The sequence below is a fragment of the Symphodus melops genome (genome assembly GCF_947650265.1).
Source record: "Symphodus melops genome assembly, chromosome: 1".
NCBI lineage: Eukaryota > Metazoa > Chordata > Actinopteri > Labriformes > Labridae > Symphodus > Symphodus melops.
The window spans coordinates 5,743,632-5,762,800 of NC_136691.1; the positions used below are offsets into that span (position 1 = coordinate 5,743,632).

At 43.2% G+C, this 19,169-nt stretch overlaps 1 protein-coding gene across 7 annotated transcripts in view; it reads left to right on the plus strand.

Moving 5' to 3' along the window:
• The window catches only part of sipa1l1 (signal-induced proliferation-associated 1 like 1), an 83,715-nt gene that overhangs the window by 27,553 nt on the left and 36,993 nt on the right, over window positions 1–19,169 (plus strand). For 6 of the 7 annotated variants that reach the window (XM_079344435.1, XM_079344436.1, XM_079344434.1 and 3 more), the window contains 4 exons: window positions 14,206–14,316; window positions 14,593–16,154; window positions 16,356–16,578; window positions 17,462–17,592. In XM_079344435.1, coding sequence (XP_079200561.1) covers window positions 14,718–16,154; window positions 16,356–16,578; window positions 17,462–17,592 — 1,791 coding nt within the window. In that variant the 5' untranslated portion in view covers window positions 14,206–14,316; window positions 14,593–14,717. The remainder of the gene's footprint in view (window positions 1–14,205; window positions 14,317–14,592; window positions 16,155–16,355; window positions 16,579–17,461; window positions 17,593–19,169) is intronic. The other variant, XM_079344439.1, reaches the window with a different exon arrangement.

Genomic DNA, 19,169 nt, shown 5'->3' on the forward strand with positions numbered 1-19,169 from the left:
ACACACACACACACACACACACACACACACACACGCACACAGCACTGTTACAGACACTACTATATTCTCACAAATATGGAGGAGAGAGGGGGAGAAAGACGAGGAATGACGGATAGCGTGGAGAGTGAAAGAAAAACACAGCCGAGAAAAAGAGACAGGGATGATAATAGAATGTGTGTTTGAGACTTTGCACTTAAAGCTCCCAGGCTCTTAAAGTAATCACTAAATTGTTAATGAATGTATGCTTGTTTAGTGCTTCTGCTAATAAAGAAGAAGCCATCTACAATGAGAAACATTTAGATTTGAATTTGACATTTGTATAATGTATACACCTCAGTAATGCTGAGCCAGTGCAATGAACAGATTGCCTTTTATTTGTTTGAACGTTACTCTTGTTTTGGACCAATCAGAGTTGCTCAAGGCTTTAGTTGATCTAATTCATTTAACTTAACTCTGCTGTGTTTGTTGCTTCAAAGGCAACCTGCAGTGGCCAAATGCAAAGTCAACATTGATCGCGATCATGTTCAGACTCATTCCATGCATTTATTTTTCTTTTCAGTGTGAGGCCTTACAGCTGCACAACGGAAATAATATGATCCCGTTTCTCCGAGCTTTAACAAACCAACCACGTCTGTCAAGCCAAAAATTAAGATGTCTTCTACTCTGCATGCCTTTACAGAGGTTAAGTGCAGAGAGTTAGACTTGGAGAGTGTTGCTTTGTAAATTCTTAGTTAAAGCGACTCTACCACTCCACCACGAGTGCTGCTTCAGGTGGCGTCCAGAGTGACGGCGACTGAAGGGAAATGCCACGAAAAGTCAAGGGGCTGTCATGGCTGGAATTTTTTCCATGGACATTTGAAAGATTTCTCCCAGGAAACGCACTGTGGTGTCTATTGGGATGTTCATATCTTTCCTTAATGGAACACTGGTTACATGAGGACGTTTGTACAATTCGCTGCAAAGTCCACACATGCCCATTAAACGACAGAATGGAAAAGCACTCTCATTGAGAAGGACACTTTCCCCACTGATGTTTCTCCTTGTTCTTCAGTGTAAATGTTACACATCCCTGAAGTATGTCAGTGGTGACATAAAGCCCAGCTCTCACACACAACTCCCCAAAACTTTCAGGGTGAGCTACATGTGTGAACACAAAGAGCCAAATGTGTCATCATCCCAAGGTCATTGAGAATTTTTGCCCATCCCGAAGTCACATTTCTGCAAAAAAAAAAAAAAAAGACGGGTCAAGCGGACATGCTAAAGCAGCAGGTAAAATCCAGAACAGTTCACCAGAAGCCAGTGGGAGATCTTGATGGTGTTTATATCTTTTAAATGGCGCCCTTGTGATTTTCTTGTGCATAATGACACTGATTCATTATCACTGTTTGATTTAGCCTGTTCCTCTCAGCTCTTTTTGTTGATTCTGTCACATGTCCAGTTATTCATAGCATCGATAGAAAGGCTGTCATCATGGTGTCAAACTCTTCAGCTGGTCAACTATCATGGCGTGTTCTTTACCGTCAAGGCCTGAACCAGCATCTCGACTGACTGAAACTTTAAAGAAGTGTGAAAACAGCTTCACAGTTGATATTCAGATGTTATTAGACTGTACTTAAATCCCGCGTGTCTCTTCTGCCAGCTGTCATTTAGTGAGTGAGAATAGAGAGTAAGGATAGAGTGGACTCGATGGACTCACTACTTACTTACTCTCTGTAGCCATCTCTCTCTCTCTTATTCCCACTCTCAGTCTCAGCTTCTCATCTCCTCCCACACGCTCTCACTTCGAGTGAGGAATCAATCCTTCTCACTTCCATTATCACTCCCTATCCATCTCGAGCGCTCTCCCTTCCTCTTCATTCTGTGCCGCTCGCTTTCAATCGAACACGCTCACTGTGGGCACGAAGCGAGTGAGCGTGCGTGCGTCTCTGCAGTCCCGCAGCAATCATGCCCCGTCCTCATTAGGTCTATTCTCGTGGCCCACCCCTTCCCTTTCTCTTCCTTTTTAATTGGGCAAAAACCTCTGCCTACCTGTCGGCAGGAGCTCCAATACAAACGCTGCAATTTATTTCTCAGTGCCACAGGGTCCATTAGCTGTGTGCAGCTCTTGACAGTAACCGGGGGTCACTGCTGCCCAACGTCAGTTTCAGTAAGTGGATGTGTCCGAGGGACTTGGACCTTACTCAAACCACCATCACCTTTGCTGCCTTATATAATGGTCCCAGTGCAGACAGTAAGGCAAAGCTTTGACAGATGAGATGTGCATCATTTCTTTCCCCAGGCATTCAAGGTCAAACTGGACTATTTGCAGGCTCATTATTGTTTTGTTTTTATCCTCGTGACTAACATGAGTTATGACAGGGAGGCTTATTTGGAGGCTCGGTCCCAGAGAGGAGCTTCTGAAGGCTTTGTAAACAGTGCTGAATTATTAAGAGCGATAGAGTGTAATGTGTTGTGTATACGTGTCTCTTAAATCTGCTTACATTTACTGTATTATGCAGTATGCCGCCAAAGTTTCTTTAGATGTCAAAAGTGCTTCACAATATTCCTGGGGCTTCTTAAAAATCCTATAAAAATTTTCACGATAAGGATTTGTCGAAGCTCTCTTTTTCCCCATGACTACATTTAGTCTATGCGAATGGAAAAAAACAATTGACAATTCTAATTATGCAATCAAAGTAAGGACACTTATGTGCAGCAGGTATGCTAATTCTCACTGACTCTATGCTCAGTGACAAAGCCTTTAAAGAAAAGCGTTCTGATCTGTCGTTGTATAATAACTTTGAACACACCAACACTTAAACAATCTGCTATCAAGGTTTCATTTTCTTTTCTTGAAGATCACTCTCTCTGTACCAGACTCCAGTCTCACGTGCGACAACCATTCCCTGTCCGACCGGTCACTTCCTCCAGGGGAAGCAGGAAGTGGCTGAGATGTGTTTCCTATGGGGAATGTGGACAACTTCCTCGACTTATGTAAACGCTGTTTGAGAGCAAAAAAAACAGAGTTAACTTATGACCGTGTTGGAATAGTACATTTTCCAACATTTCAAACCTTTTATAAAAGAAACAAATAACACATCTTGTAACTAATGTTGGTCAAAAAGGTTGTTTGTTTGTCGAACTCTGGTGATCTCTTTCTGGATCACCTTTATACACGTATACATTCTGCATGTATAAATTGGACCTTTTGGACTTTTACACCATTTGAATGCTGCCATATGAAGCGAACGATCAGCCATCCTCAGATTCATTCTTCTCAACGTTAACCTGCTGGTAGTTTTTACTTTCCACTCAGCAGAGTCATGTTGCCTACAAAGGTGTCATGATGACAGAGGCTGACCATCAGAAGTAACTAATCCCTTCTATAGACGCCCTTACATCCCTGACCAGGCAGCCAGGGTGATTTGTCCAAGGGACACATCGGACATGTGGCTGCAGGAGCTGGGGATTGAACCCCCAACCCGACCGACTCAGCTTTGTTATATAGATTTGTATCTATCACCTTAAATATTGTTACTATAGTGAACATTGGTATTGCACCCTGCACATTTCTCTCCTATTGTCCAGAGAAGATCAATATAGATGATTTGTTTTTACATCAGAGGTTGACTGAAGGAACGAGGACTTAAAGTTGTAACTAAGTGCAGTTTATTACACTAATCCTTCTCTGCCTTGTCTTTATTATTCGTACCCTCAGTGTTTTGTGCACACCTTTTTCTACTAATACACCTGTATGATAGAACATCCTCTTTTGCGTTCCTGCTTTGAGGTGGTGAAAGATTGTGAAAAGCTGCTTCCTGTCTGGTGCTTGAGCCTGCTGAACATGAAGTCTGACCCTCCACTCATATATCGTCCCAGTTACTTTCAGAAAGAATGTAGGCCTGAAGAAAAAATGAGATGAAGAGAAGATAGAAATATGTAGAATAGATAGATAGATAGATAGATAGATAGATAGATAGATACTTTATTGATCCCGAGGGAAATTCAAGGCATCCAGTAGCAGTATACAGACAGGCAGGAAACAAGACAGTGTGATACAGATCTATAAAATACAACTGAAATGATACAAATACAGAGCAATGAAAGCATACAATCATTTCTACAGTGTACAAGGATGATAAAGAGCAAAAGCAGCCCCTCATTGTTTTTTTGTTTTTAAGATGTGTCCACTTTCTGAAAGTGTTCAGGAGGAGCTCAACCTTTGGGTGAATGCTGTGTAGTTATGGGCCGAGGGCCGAAGGGAAAAGAAACGAGTGAGAGCTCAGGTGGGAGTATGAAAGAACTCACTGTGGATTCATTCATATTTCTCTGCCTTAATTGTCTTTAAAAAAAAAAAAGAATTCTTACGCCTGTCACTTCTCCTCTTCTGTCCCTGGATCCGTCTGCCTGCCTGTCTGTCCCTGTCTTCTTGCACAGAGCGAGCCTGCCTTTCACTTCTCAGTTCCCACACACTCCTCTCTTTACTGCAGTGCTGATCCGCTCGGTGTTGCCCACGCAGAGCTGCGCCATTTTGCAGAATCTGCAGCTCTTTTCTGAAGGCTGTGTGTGAATGCAGGGAAAACGAGAAGTCGCATGTATTTTCAGACAAATGTGCCGTCTGAAAGGACAAAGAGGTCGAATAAGACAGAAAACCAGTCGGATGAGAATCAACTCATGCCTTCATGTAAAGATACTCTCAGAGGAAACACAATCAACAAGTGTAATATTAACAAGAATAAGACCTGCAAATTCAAGGTCAGACATTAGACTTCTGAACTTTTGTGTACCAACATACAAGCATCCAAAAGACCGTCTGACGCAGCAGTTTAGATTTTGTTTTTATACATAATTGTTGATTTGTACATACTTTAGTCCTTGTACCAATACTTATAATTTAAATATAACAGACCAGGATTTGATTCACTCGTTAGTTTGGATGACAGGCCTGTGGTTTCTCTTTGCTCGCTCAATTACTCTCTTGTTTTTCTTGAGTTTTGCTCTCCGTTTCCTCTCCTTGCAAAATGTACTTTTCTCAAACTCTACTCTTTAATCAGTTAGATTTCTCCTCCACACATCTCGTCTCCATCCTTTCTCGGCACCCTCCTTTCATCCTCTTCCTTTTTCCTTTTTGTTCGGAACATCAACCCCCAGCCTCCGTGTTAATTACACTACAGTTAGCTCTTTTTTTTCTCTCTCTCTATTATTCACCACTCTGCTAGTTCTGTCACCCTCCCGGCACTGTCGGCTTTTTCCTCTAATGCCAGCATCTCTCTCTAGGGTCTGTTGGAATGAGGAGGGGGGGCGTGCACTGGTGTCTGATTCAACAACAAATGGCTGTTTAGCGTCATCTGATTGGCACAGATTAGAGGGCTCTCGCTGGTGGTGAGGCGGTGGCTTCTGCAGAGGACCAGGTGGCTACATTGCTGCTTTCTGATCACAGCTGACTGAGCCTTTTTTTTTTTTTTTTTTTCCAATGACAAGTTTGCCCCAAGGAAAAGTCCTGTTCCTGAATGGATCAGGCCTGAAAAAAGGAATTGTAGTGTTGTGAGAACAGATTTGACCTGATTGTGTTTTCATATATTAAACTGTTCCTTGACAGACCGTGAACAGACTCCACAGCCTTGAGGTTAGGAGTTTAGCAGTAATGCACACAACTGTCTTTGTGGTTCACCAAATGTTTTTCATTGGTGTGTGCTTTTATATCCTATCTTGTATCCTTTCTTGGCTATAAATGCTGCAGTGGAGGCAGCTCAATGTTTGCAGCCAATTAAAGGTCTGGTATTATATCGTTATGTATCCTTAGACTTCTTCTAAATCAGTTTCCCTTCCCTTACTTCAGGTAACTTGTGTTAAGTCAACGTTTGTTTGATAATTAAAAGTGATGAACTTGAAGTTAATCCGTGTCTGCAACTCTGCTCTTCACCAAATGTCATTATCTGGTGTTGACAAGAACACAGCATGAAACTCATCAGATTAAAATCCAGACTTATATCTGATATTTTTACACACACACACACACACACACACACACACACACACACACACACACACACACACACACACACACACACACACACACACACACACACACACACACACACACACACTGCATCCTTCAAACACGGGCCTGCAGCTTGGTTAGTTTCACCAGCTTATTTTTAGGCGCAGAAGGTTCTATGGTAAATGGATTGGAAACTCTCAGATAGTGTGTGTGTGTGTGTGTGTGTGTGTGTGTGTGTGTGTGTGTGTTCTCTGCTCTTCACTTATTTATTATCTTATGGAGACACCCTACAGTGAACAAGGTGTGACAGCATGTGGTGTGGCAGCAAATGTCAGGCGATGCAGAGTGAGAAGCACATGTGCAGCAGGCTTGCCTTCCTCTGATTTAAACCGGATCGACATCAGGAAGTGCTTTTTGTAGAAACGCTGTACAGTGTAACGAAAACGAGCTGCATGTACATGCGTCACTGCTTGATGCTCCGGAGAGTGATGTTTATTAAAAGTCCATGTAGCTCCAACCTGCTGGTGATCAAGAAGTGCGAGTGGTAGCTGTTTGACATGAATGGAGTAATATCGGCACATAATGATGAGATGACTGAGAGAGTCCTTTTTTTTAAATTTTTCATGAAAACACCAACGCACCTCGTAATCTCTTTGGCTCTCACTCTCGTTTGGGCAAGCAGGGCCACACACCAGCTTGTTCGTGTGGTTTGGGCTCCGCAGTTGCCATGGCAACGCCTGATTGTTACAACCAACCGCGTCTGCTCGACAGCGACTGACGCTCACAATGCGACTGCAAGAGCACCAAAGGGAACTGTGACACCTTTTAAATGAAATTTTAAGCTGATTCATTATTAATCTTATATAAAAATATGAGCTGATACAGAGAGTCATTGATACACTAATACGGTCTGATACTATCTGCTGAACGAATAATCAGTCTGGTTCTTAGTCAAATCACTTTGTGTGAAATAAGCACATTAGCATTATTTAAAATATATTATATGGATGTAATAATTTGATTAATAATTCTACTTAATTCTACTTCGGATGGTGTTTGTGTTGATCCTGATGTACTGCCTACATCAGGATCAACACCAACACCATCCGAAGTAGAAACAGTGCAGACCCTACGTCAGACACATTTTGTTCTGAAATCTACATGAACATAGCTTGTAAAAAACCCATAAAAATAACATAAAAAAGAAGCAACATTCATTTAGGAGCAGGCACCCTTGGGCCCAATGAGATGCGTCATACCTGCAGTTTTGTTAAAAATTTGACGAAAAGTGGAGGAACAGATGTGGCTTCCGGATGTTTGTAGATTTTACCTTATTAGCACTTCAGTCAGGCTAATTAGAGGAGTGCATAGTTTGGAACATTGTTTTCGCCAAAGCAGCTGAGTGCTGTAAAACATCACATTTTGCTCCCGTTGTGACGTCATTAGAAGTGACGCTGTGTGACCTTCAGCGCCCTCCGTCAGTCTGTTTTGCAGCCATCTGTGCGTCTCGTGGATTGGTGGACAGCATGAACTAAAAGTGCTCGTCGTTAAACGTCGTCATGTGATAATGAGCATCAAATAATAACGCTCGTGAGACAACGGCTGCATCACTATAGTCGGTGTAGATAACAGATGAGCCAAACCAGCCAAGCAAAGATCCTCTCTGCAAACCATTAATAATAAATCTCCACCTCACGAGGGGCTGCATGAACCTGATTCATCGAGCTCACACGACCCAGATACAACTGTCCTGTGTGACTGGATTAGAGCCAACGGGATCATGAAAGGAAGAGCAAGTTAGTTTGGCTTCGGTTAACTTCAACAAATCTTTAAGAGATTTGTTCAAGGAGAGCCAAACTACAGGAGAACTTTTTAGCATTATTAGCTAATGAATTACACAAACTGTTGCTAGCTCCTCCTGAGGCAGTGAGTAACTGTAGATGTGTTTATAGTTTGATCAGTCCTCGTTGCTGATGAGAAGAGGCGGTCATCAGGAACACACCATGATCACTACGAGCCGTGTGATCCAATGAGTGAGCGGCTCTCCACGCGTCAGTTTGACTCACTGCTTCACTCTTTCATTTCTTCTCACGCTGGAGTTCATGACAAATAGAAACCAAAGAAGAAGGATCATGAAAAGAAGTTCAGAGAGGCGATGAAACCAAACTGCAGAGAACGAAAACATGAATCCTGCGCTTTACCTTTTACTGTTCATCACTTTGTGAAAAAACTGGCAACATGTCAAATATCACAGAATGGCTGTATCATGAGTATCATTGTTTTGGGCCAAGAATCGTTTTGTATTGTTTTGTATCAGTATCGTACAGCAGGGCATCCTGAACCTTTTCAGCCTGCGACCCCCCCAGTATAACAGTGGGGACCCCCATTGTCCCTGAAGGTGCTTAAAACATCTGCACACAGCCGTGTACAATATTTCACTCAAACAGTGGCCTTATCATCACATCACACGTGTATGTTTTCAAAGTAATGGGTGAAATGTGCCATTTTAAACCATTTGGAATAGTTTTTTTGGAAGGAATCTCGCAACTCCCCAGGGGGTCTCGACGAACCACCGTCGTATGGTGTCATGATTTTTCCTGAATTTCGCACCACTAGCAGTCATACATGTGACTGTATCAGCCTCTCCTCTTCTTCTATAGTCTCTCATATGCATACTTTAGGTTCTAAATGTTCTGACATTTTTGGGCTGTTTTGCTATTGAGAACATACACACACACACACACACACACACACACACACACACACACACACACACACACACACACACACACACACACACACACACACACACACACACACACACACACACACACACACACACACACACACACACACACACACACACACACACACACACACACTCTGGCACTCAGTGGATGTCACAGCTGAAGGCCACAGCTATTTGTGTCATTGTTGCTCACCCTGGACCTGAAAAACTAAGTGGCACTTATCCACACTCCCCCTTCTCTCTCTACTCAAAATCCCGCTCTTTCCCCCTCCATGGCCTTCCACATCTGTCTGTTCCCATTAGAAAGAGGCATCATCAGAACCCAGAGAGATGGGGGGGGGGGACAGGGTTGTTCTGACAGTGTGTTAACACATTCACCGTCGTAAGACAATAAAAAGGATTGAAAACTGTCGTATGATTACGTAAAGAGTTAAAAACAAAATGCTAACAAGCCAGCAAGAATCTGTTTACGACTAAAGACTTTAAGACCTTTATTAAATCAGTCAGAGACACTAAAAGTAAAGTATTGTTGACAACACAGTACATAAAGGTTTGAACTGTATTGCCACATCTTTTTTTTATGAAGTCATAGCTACTTTAGGAAACATAGATGCAAAGTGTATGAGAGGCTCTCGGCCCCTCCTGAACATCTGGATCTGATGAGAAGTGGAAGGATCGATTTTCACAGTGATGTTCCTAATGCAGGGACACCTCTCAGGTGACCTCTGTTGTGAATAGAGGTGAGCTCTGTAAAACACACCATAAGATGCGTTGGAACACAATGTGATAGGATCAGACACCATACATCACACTGTGTCGCCTCCTTTAAAGAAGAACAGTAAAACCACAAACAGGGTATGTTGCAAATGACAATTATCACAGTCCACATTAAAAAAAGCATAAATATGGAATGTGTAAAAGAGAAGGATCGATAGAAATTAAGCTATTGCACAAACGTGCACACAGTCCACATGACATGCAGTGTTAACCAATGAGCCTTTACTTTATAATTCACCATCAGATACTCCTCAGACTAGATGATGACATGTCAAAATGTAAGTTATGATCAAATTGTGTTTTGGTTAATATGATCAGATACGTTTCCCTGTCTTATCTTCGTTTACCTGAAACTAACTTTAAAGTTCATATATTTCAACACACACACACACACACACACCTACACACACACACACACACACACACCCACACACACACACTGGCTGATCAAATCTCCCAGCGCCTCCCTCTCCACTCGGTGATAGCTGGACATAGGGGAGTGGGTGCTGTAAAACGCCTTCGCAATTTCACACTCGACAGAAAAAGACAACAACGGCAGCCTGCAGAGCACCCAAAAAGCCTCTTTTTTTTTTTTTTTTTTTTTTTTTTTACTTTTCAGTGAGCCGGAGAGGAGACCCCCACCCCACTTCTGAGCTGTGCAGAGGGAGAACAGACAGCAAAGCACGTTTATCTTTCCACACAATTACCGTTTTAAGTCTGAAAGTCTCTGAGCTGAAACTCTGACACGTCGGACTTTCAAAGAGAATAAAGCTCACTCCTTATCTCTCTCTTTTGTCGTTTCATCACTTACGCTGAGACAAAGTGAGATGAAATGCTGTTTGGCTTTCAAATGGTTTCAAAACATTTGATAACAGTCGGACACCACTGATGCATGTTGCCTCTTTGGAGGCTTGACAACTGCGTTTCATTTCAAGTGCTTGTAATGGTAAAGTTTTTATTGAAGAGCAGTCATTACTCATTAAAAGCTGAACATATTGAACTGTTTTCCTACTTCTTAACTGTCATCATATAGTTCTTTTGTGTTTGTCATTATTTGTTTTTTTCCACCTCTGCTGATAGAATAACCCAGCTGAAAGTGAGACACTGAAACCACTGAGCCTGGGAAAAAAAGAATCTGACTGAGAAAAAAAAAAAAGAACGTGACACAACATTTCTCATCTTCTGCGCCCTTTGTGTATTAGTGTGTGAGACGGAGATGCACTTGTTGCTGCACACACTGAATGCTTGAGTCATAATCTGGATCTTTTCCACATGTTTTGGATCCCATGGCTCCTTTTCTTTCGCTACCTGCGCTGGCTTTAAATCCACTTTTGAACACACGCATGTTCACACACTACCTGGTGTGAACCAGCCCAGCTCTGCCCCGCAGCGTATTGGCATCAGATGTTTAAGAGAACAGTGTCTCTTAATGAATTTTTCCCACCATGAGCTCCTAGTTTACCTGCCGTCGGATGAGGATAGTGTACGTTTGTTGGTGTATTTTTCAGGAACGGCTTCAGTTATTGTCCTAATATCCTCAGGCCTTCTCTTACCTGGAATGGGTGTGATTTTTGTCTGTCTTTGTAGTGGGTTTAAGATGTTGTTGAGTTGTCAGGCTTTCCCGAAAAAAACAAAAAAAAAAACAAGCTGTGACTTGACTTGACTCACCAGTCTGTGTTGTAATGCCGTCTGTCTGGAGAAACAGGTGTATAGTGTGGAAGATTGGAGAACACAAAAACAGAAAGAAATGTACACACACTTCCCCTCGCAAAACTTTTCTTTGTCTCCCGCCTCTCTACTTTAGTAATAAAACAATAACTCTGTGATTGCGAGGTGAAGCTCTGTTCTTATCCCGGCCTTGTACAAAGTACCCCTCTTCTTTTTCTTCTTCTCCTTTCCCTACAATGCAGGCTGATTAATAAAAGCACTGATTCACTCGGGTTAATATTTTTAGAAACTGACGGAGTCTTTCTGAGAATACAGAGAAGTATTGGATGAGCTGCAGTCTTTCCAACTCGGCTTAAAAAAAAAAAAAAAAGAACCCTGCTGCACATGCACAAAAAGAACCGTCTGTTAAACTTTTGGGTTTTTTCTCTGCTTGTATCCCCTTTTCATTGTTCAGCACTGAGCTTTCGCAGTCCGTTAGTAATACATTATGTCTGCTCTCTGTCTGCTCTGTAATTTTCAGGTTGCATGAGTCACTATGTAGTGGAGCAGAATCCCAGTCAAAGAATCATAGCCGTGCTAAAATGGTTGTCAAAGCGCCCAAACTGGCACACCTGTGCTGCTGGACAACAATCAAAGACTGCATCTCTTAAAAACGTCAAGCCTGAGCACTGTTATTGTTTGTGTACGAATCTTTAACCAGTGTGATCATCATCAGAAGAATCCGTGAAACAGTCTCCTGGCATGGCTCTTGAAACACAACTTCATTTATTATCTGTCCCCGGGTTCTCTGTCTCTCCACCGTCCCGTCTCGAAAATCTTCAGAACAACGCCCGAAATTAAACATCGCTATGGTGGAATCTCGTTTTTAGTCGTCGTTTTTTCTTTTCTCCAACATGAATTCAAAAATCATTTCTCTAACTTGTGGCTGTGTCCAGTGGTCATTTGCACACTTGCAAAGCTGAATACCTCTAATAGAAGTATGACTACTGGTGATTATGACAATTATGACAAATGTTAATTGTATGGAGCTTCACAGAGAAATAAGAGTACACCGTGCATCCTTTCCAAGTACGTCTTAAACCGGTAAGCTGATAGTAATAGTCCACTTAAATAGCATTTCATCTCTTTTTCGTTCAGGCCGGGCAGACATCTATTATACATGGACGGGTGAATTAACTAACAGGCAAAGCTTCAGCTGCTATTAAATTAGAATGTATTAGACTTGAGCAGTTTAACGTTGATTAAATGAAATGAGCATTTTAAGCAGAACATTTGCTTGCTTATTAACCTCCCCTTTGGGCAATCCCATTATTTATTTATTTTGTCTCTGTAATATTAAATGACATGATGTACGCACACGATGAGAATGTGGGAAGGCAGTGTCGTGTTCACGGTTTATCCACAATAATCTCCAAGGTGCGGATAAGTCCAAGTCCAGGATAGTGGTAGACAAACAATCTCCACTTTAATGTAGCTGCACTTTACCTCAGGTATTGACCTCATTTAGACACTGCTGAAGGTTACTGAGTATCTGTCAGAATAATTGGTCCTCTGCGATGGCAGAGAGGCACACTGGGCCACCTTCATTCATTTCAATTCCCAGTCTCCCTTCCCCATATACAGTATAATCCTCTCCTCCTCTTTTACTCTGTTTCCCGCATTCTCTCCATCTCTCATTAAAGAGTACTACCCGGCTCTCAGTGGAAAAGGAAAGGCACTCTGCAGGTAGTTCTACTCGATGTGTTCAGACTGTTTAGTAACTTCTGCTGTTTGTGATTCACTTTTTTTAGAATACAAAACCCGTCCCTAGGGTTTTCTGTTGTGGTATCTTTATGTTTTGATACCAGAAGCCACTCATGAACCACCTCATCCGTCATCGTATGTTGCCTTATGATGAGCCTTCTGATTGGATGTTGAGGATGCCACTTGTAAAACATGGGCAGTTATTAGTGGAGCTGTGATTTAGACTGTAAGATAAGCAGTGAAAAGACACTTCAAGTGCTGTCCTGATGCAGTAAGCACATCATCCTGTGTGACCACAGACGGAAACAACAGATGACCTTTTTGATGCTTAGTCTGGTGTTGACTTGTTGGAGGTAAAACAACAAGTCAACAACATGAACATGTTTTCTGAGAGCTATGCGTTTTCAAATGGTTAATTGACTTCACTGATACACCCTCGATCTGACCCTCTTGAACAAAGTATCCGATGGCAGAGTCTTCAGGCACATCTGTTCTTCTGTATGATCATAGACACTCTTCAGTACCTGGCTTAGAAACAGAAACACTTTGGAGTAGTTTCTGCAAACCTTTGAGAGTCTAAAGACAAACCGAAGGCCGGACTAAGATTTGACACTGCTCAAATGAAATCATCGGAATAAATCCCAAACAGAGATACAGCAGAGACGAGTGTAGCTGCCAAATAACAAAGTACCTCAGATCTTCATGCTTTATACACTTAAATTATTCTCTTTAGCATGATCGACTGATGTAGACACCTTTACTTAGAAAACCGAGATGTCTGATACAAACAGAGAGTATTACATCAGTTATTGAAAAAGTCAACGGTAGGCTATTGAGTGTTTTGAAACTGTTGAAAGTCTTTTATCTCTCTCTCGCTCTCGCTATCTCGCTCTCTCGCTCTCGCTCTCTCTCTCTCGCTCGCTCGCTACAAGCACACGCTCTGCCCTGTAATGGTCCTTATATCCATGCTGATACAAACAGACTTTGGTAGAGAGAGGCAGACTACAATTATGAACAAACAAGACGACAAATAGAAGTTTGTCATTTCATGCATGTTTGAGGCAGTCGCTGTCAAAGACATTCCTCAGACTAAATGACCCAAATTGTCTATAAATGTGAAAGCTGTACAACTAGATGTATGTCTTTGTTAACCCTTTAATGTGCCGAACTCTAATAACTAATACGGCTCCTAAATACAATAACTTATTTAGCCTATTCAAGCCTAATATATCATGTTGCTTCTCGCTTCTTTCTTAATACACACTAATAAATACACTATTTCTTTCAGTGGCTGAGATGTTCCCCTCTTCCATGGTTGAGATACAGACTGCTTTTTAGAGGAGACTTCAGCTGTGAGAGGTCACATCGTCTCGCTTCTTTTCAGCAGGCTTCAGCAAAGGTACAGCGTGTCTACAAAATGTTGGATGAGAAGAAAAAAGAATAGCACTCCTCTCACTGGTGTCGTATATTTTACTCTTCTAACACCAATTACTGGAGCTGTAAAAGTTTAGGTAGCCATCTTTTTGAACCCAAAATGATGAAGGGGATCAGAGTGAATTTAACTCCTGCACTCTAACCTCAAACATTCTTTATATTTGACCCCATTCATATTAAATCTCTGTTGTATCATCTTTGAGTCTATTTATGATGCTTTCTTTCTTTCCTCCCTCTGCAGCGCCACATGTGCCTGTGAGAGTCGTCACTTCAGTTCCTGGGCATTATGTTGATCCTACATTAGAACAACCCGTCCCTACCTTTCCCTTCCATCATCCCTCAACACACCCTTTCCAACACACCATCATGACCAGTCTGAAGCGCTCTCAGACTGAGCGTTCGGTGGGTGGCTCGGTGCCCGCCTCTGATGAGTTCTATACCCGCCGCTTACGGCTGCCCAATGGAGGGGCACCTCCTCCCCGCAGTGAAAGTGCCCACATCTCCTCCTCCTCCACCACCGGCACCAACCCAGGCGTCCCAAAAATGGGTGTCCGGGCTCGTGTGGCCGATTGGCCTCCAAGGAAAGATGGAGGAGGAGGAGGTGTTTGGCATATCACTGTGGAAACAGACTCACCCAGTTCTACCAATACCACCAGCTCCTCGGGATCAGGGAGTGGAGATAGAGAAAGACTCGGGCTTGGTGAAAGAGTCGGTGGAGGAGGAGGAGGAGGAGGGGGAGGAAGTGGTGGTGGTGGTAGTGGTGGCAGTGGAGGAGGAGGGGTGTCAGCCGTCACAGCCCACAGCAATCTGTCAGCCAAACTTGGCCACCTGATTAGCCCGCAGGACTCATCCATGCTGCGCAACATCCACAACACACTCAAGAACAAGATGCACAGCAAGGGAAAGGACAACCGCTTCCTGTCTCCCGATGGGTATCTAGGATCACCGCGCAAAGGCATGAGGCGCATCCGCCAGCGCAGTAACAGCGACATCACCATCAGTGAGCTGGATGGGGACGGTAATGAGGGCTGGTCCTTCTCGGGTTGGACACCCATGCACCGCGAGTACGGCAGCACGTCCTCCATTGACAAACATGGCGTGTCGGGAGAAAGCTTCTTTGACATGATTAAGGGCTACCAGTCTGCCGAGGCCCCTGATCAGCGAAGTCCAGCCCCAGAGAGGCTGACAGAGCTTCTCACAGTGGCCCCAATAAAACAGACGGCCCTGGACCTGCCCGATGGCCCTCTAGGTCCAGCCAGAGGTAGTCCTGCCAGTCGGCTGAAGGAGCGAGAGAAGCACTTGAAGAGGAGGTCCAAGTCGGAGACAGGCGGAGAGTCAATTTTCCGTAAGCTACGTAGTGTGAAGGTGGAGGGCGACACATCGCGGGCTGGTTCTGATGTTGAAGATGGGGGGAAAGGAGATGACGGCGGCCCACCTCCCAAACCGTGGGTGTGCCAAAAAGGATTCGCCCATTACGATGTCCAGTCTCTACTCTTTGACCTCAATGAGGCAATCCATAGTCGCCATTCCGGGTCGAAGCGCAAGAACACCACGACAGGTGCCTCAGCTGCCGCTGCCGCGTCTGCATCGGCGACGTCCTCGCTCGCTTCAAACCAGAGTGGAATTTATGGGTCACCCTGTGGATCACAGGAGGAACTGAGCAAGGACGGGTCAGGAGGACACAGTACTAACCCTGCTCTGGATCCTGGTGATGACAAGAGCAATGACCTGGTGCTCAGCTGCCCTTGTTTCAGGAACGAGATTGGTGGAGAGGGTGAAAGGAACATCTCTCCCATTAAACAGGTAGGTAAAAAAAAAAAAAAAAAGGATGATAAGGTTACAAAATACATTTCTAAAAAACCTATTTCAGTTCCTGAATGATTACTCTTCAGTCGACTTTTAGGACTACAGTCTTCAGTATTAATTATTTATCAACAAATAATTGGAATTCCCCCCGAAATGTAACAACTGGGTTTTCGCTTTACCTCGTCTTCCATCCTCCAGCAGGGCAGCATTGGTAGTGGAGGAAGCTCCGGCGGGTCATCTGGCAGCACAGAGGAAGGACCTTTGGACGCTACACTCACAACTCATTACACCAACGCTGGTGTGGCTGTTTTGGAGGCCCCAAAAGACGGACCGAGCCAACATGCTGAAAGGTCCAAACGATACATCGTGGAACACGTTGACCTCGGCGCCTATTACTACCGAAAGCACTTTTACCTGAGAGGTGAGCAGCATAGATTAGCTTTTAAGGTTGATCATTTTTGACTGTGAATAACGGTTTTACCATCTCTATACTCTTCATATTGATTTGGAGAGCTATTTAAGACGACAAAATAATCCCTGATCAATGGCCTGCACACTGCATCCCTGCTGGACGGTGAACCACTGTGTCAGTAGAGCTGAGTGTCTGATCCTTTACCTTTAGCTGTGTCAGTTCATGTTGAACGTCTACATGTGCCAGAAATGTAAATGGAAACAAAGCAGACAAACTGGAATGGTCTGCTTTTACGCAGGAGGAAGCCCTGGACTGTTTTGCTGTCACAAAAGAATCCTTGAGGATTGACGTTCTTCTACCTAGAGATGCTGTTATGTGTAGTGATGTCAATAATTGAAGTGTGCAGCATAGGAGAGAGATCTGCTCTCTGTTTAATGTAATAATAAGCTCTTTGCACGAGGAAAGTCATCCCTGCTCGAAACACAACGGAAGAAATCTTGTCTGACACATTCCTGTTCGTTATCAGTTCAAGTCATGGAGACACTTTTTGTGATTATAGTTATTTACAGAATACGGGGTGTTTGTATGAATGGATTTTATGTGCTGCGTTTTTTTATCTGGACCTTTAGTCTAAAAAACGACTTTGAATTGAATAAAAAAAAAAAAAAAAAAAACATTTGACGAAGAAAACTCAATTTTCTGTTTATACTCAAATTAAACAAGTCTAGAAGGCTTTCATATCACAGTATTAAAGTAGAAACAAGTCGGCAATCAGTTTTTTATTTTTTCCCCACACTTTGGCAAGTTGTTTTCCTCTATGTTACGCCTTTCCTTTCTTTTAACGTCATACTTAATCCGCCTGGTCTCTTAATTCCATTCCTCCTCACCCTAGAGCACTGGAACTACCTGGGGGTAGATGAGAACCTCGGCCCGGTGGCGGTGAGTCTGAGGAGGGAGAAGTTGGATGAACATAAGGAGCATGGCCAGCAGTACAACTACAGAGTCATCTTCAGAACCAGTGAGGTACTTGAAACAGACACATGGACCTCGAACACTAGTGTATACACAATGTGTTTTATTAGCTTTATTACCCCCCCCCCCCAACCACCACCCATATTATTAATAGTTGTGTCTATTCATCAGGATGGACAGTACCCTATCTGTAGCTTTTACCTCTAGAGAAATGCATGCTGATGTTGACAATGTGTCCGCTCTGTGCTTTGTGACGTTACTGAAAAGGTCTTTTTATTTTTCACAAAGCATAATATAAAAAAAATATTTGCACTACGTATTTGTATGCAGTAGGACAAAACATGCATATAGAGCAACACAAAGACAAGGACACATCCTAACGCACACAGAGAAATGATGCAGCTGACACTTCACCCCTGTGAAACCAGCTCGCTTCTTAGGCTCAGCCTCAGCGGTGTCGCCTGCAAATATCAATCCTCTGTTACTCTTCTATAAGAGAGGTGATGCATCACCAGATGTCTTTAATGTTTTTTTGAATGTGGGAAAAAAAACAAAAAAAACATAGTATGATGGAAAAGGGTCGAAGCAGCTGTCCAGGATGCACAGAGCCCGGTCCCACATTCTCAACTTCAAGTTCACCCTCATTGTGCACATAAAGAAAAAGAAAAAAACTGTTAAGGGCAGGCATTATAAAAGCTTCATCTTGCTTCCATTCCGTAATGTTTTCTCCTCGTTGTCTATTCTTAAAGCTCAATCTGCATTTTAAAGTGATAGGAAATCTTTTGTGAATCCTCTTAGCTTTGCTGCCAACTCCCCCCCCCCCCCCCCATAGACGCACTAAAGCCTGAGCTCCATGTCCTCATCCTTTTGAGCTGAACGCCCACCTACCATCTTTGTCAGCCTTTATCTGTGAAGGACTGAGATGTGCCATTTCGCAGCTAAACGAGACTAAAATAGCGCCAAAGGTATTTGAGTAAAGCAGGAGAAGCATCGCACTCGTATTGGAGCACACCATGAGTAATAGCCCTTCCAGTCTCTTGGGATGACGCACAACCCACTGTGCTGTGTTTCCCTCTATTTTTCTCCCCTACTCTTGCCTCCCTCCCTCCTCTCTAATTGCTATTTTTAAAGAACAGGGGGCTGGGCAGGTATAGATATATGTGTATGTCTGTGTGGGAGTAAGTATCATGGACTGTTGCTGAAGAGTTAAGTCCAGTGTCTGCTCAGGATAGCTTATGGCCTCTCTTCTTGGGGACTTGATCTCTTCAGTATATTTAAGCTTGAGGGTGGTGGTACCTAAATAAGACCTTTATTGAGTCCTGAAAGAGCATGTCAAATAAACACATCCAGATATCCTTAGTAGCCCCGATGTCAAATCATCGGGGCCACTAAGGATATCTGGATGTGTTTATTTGTTTATGATAGCTGTGCAGGTTCCTTCTCGTGTCCTCTTGATTTATTCATAGATGTCCTCTTTGGTTTTACCTGAAGCCTTAGAGTCTACTTGGAGGAAACTACAGCAGGACAGATCCCCACCCTTTTGTTTTTCTCTGCACTAACGGGGAAAGTGGTCTGACAGAATCAATTTGGTGGCCTGGATTTAGTAGGAATTCATGTCCCATTTTGAG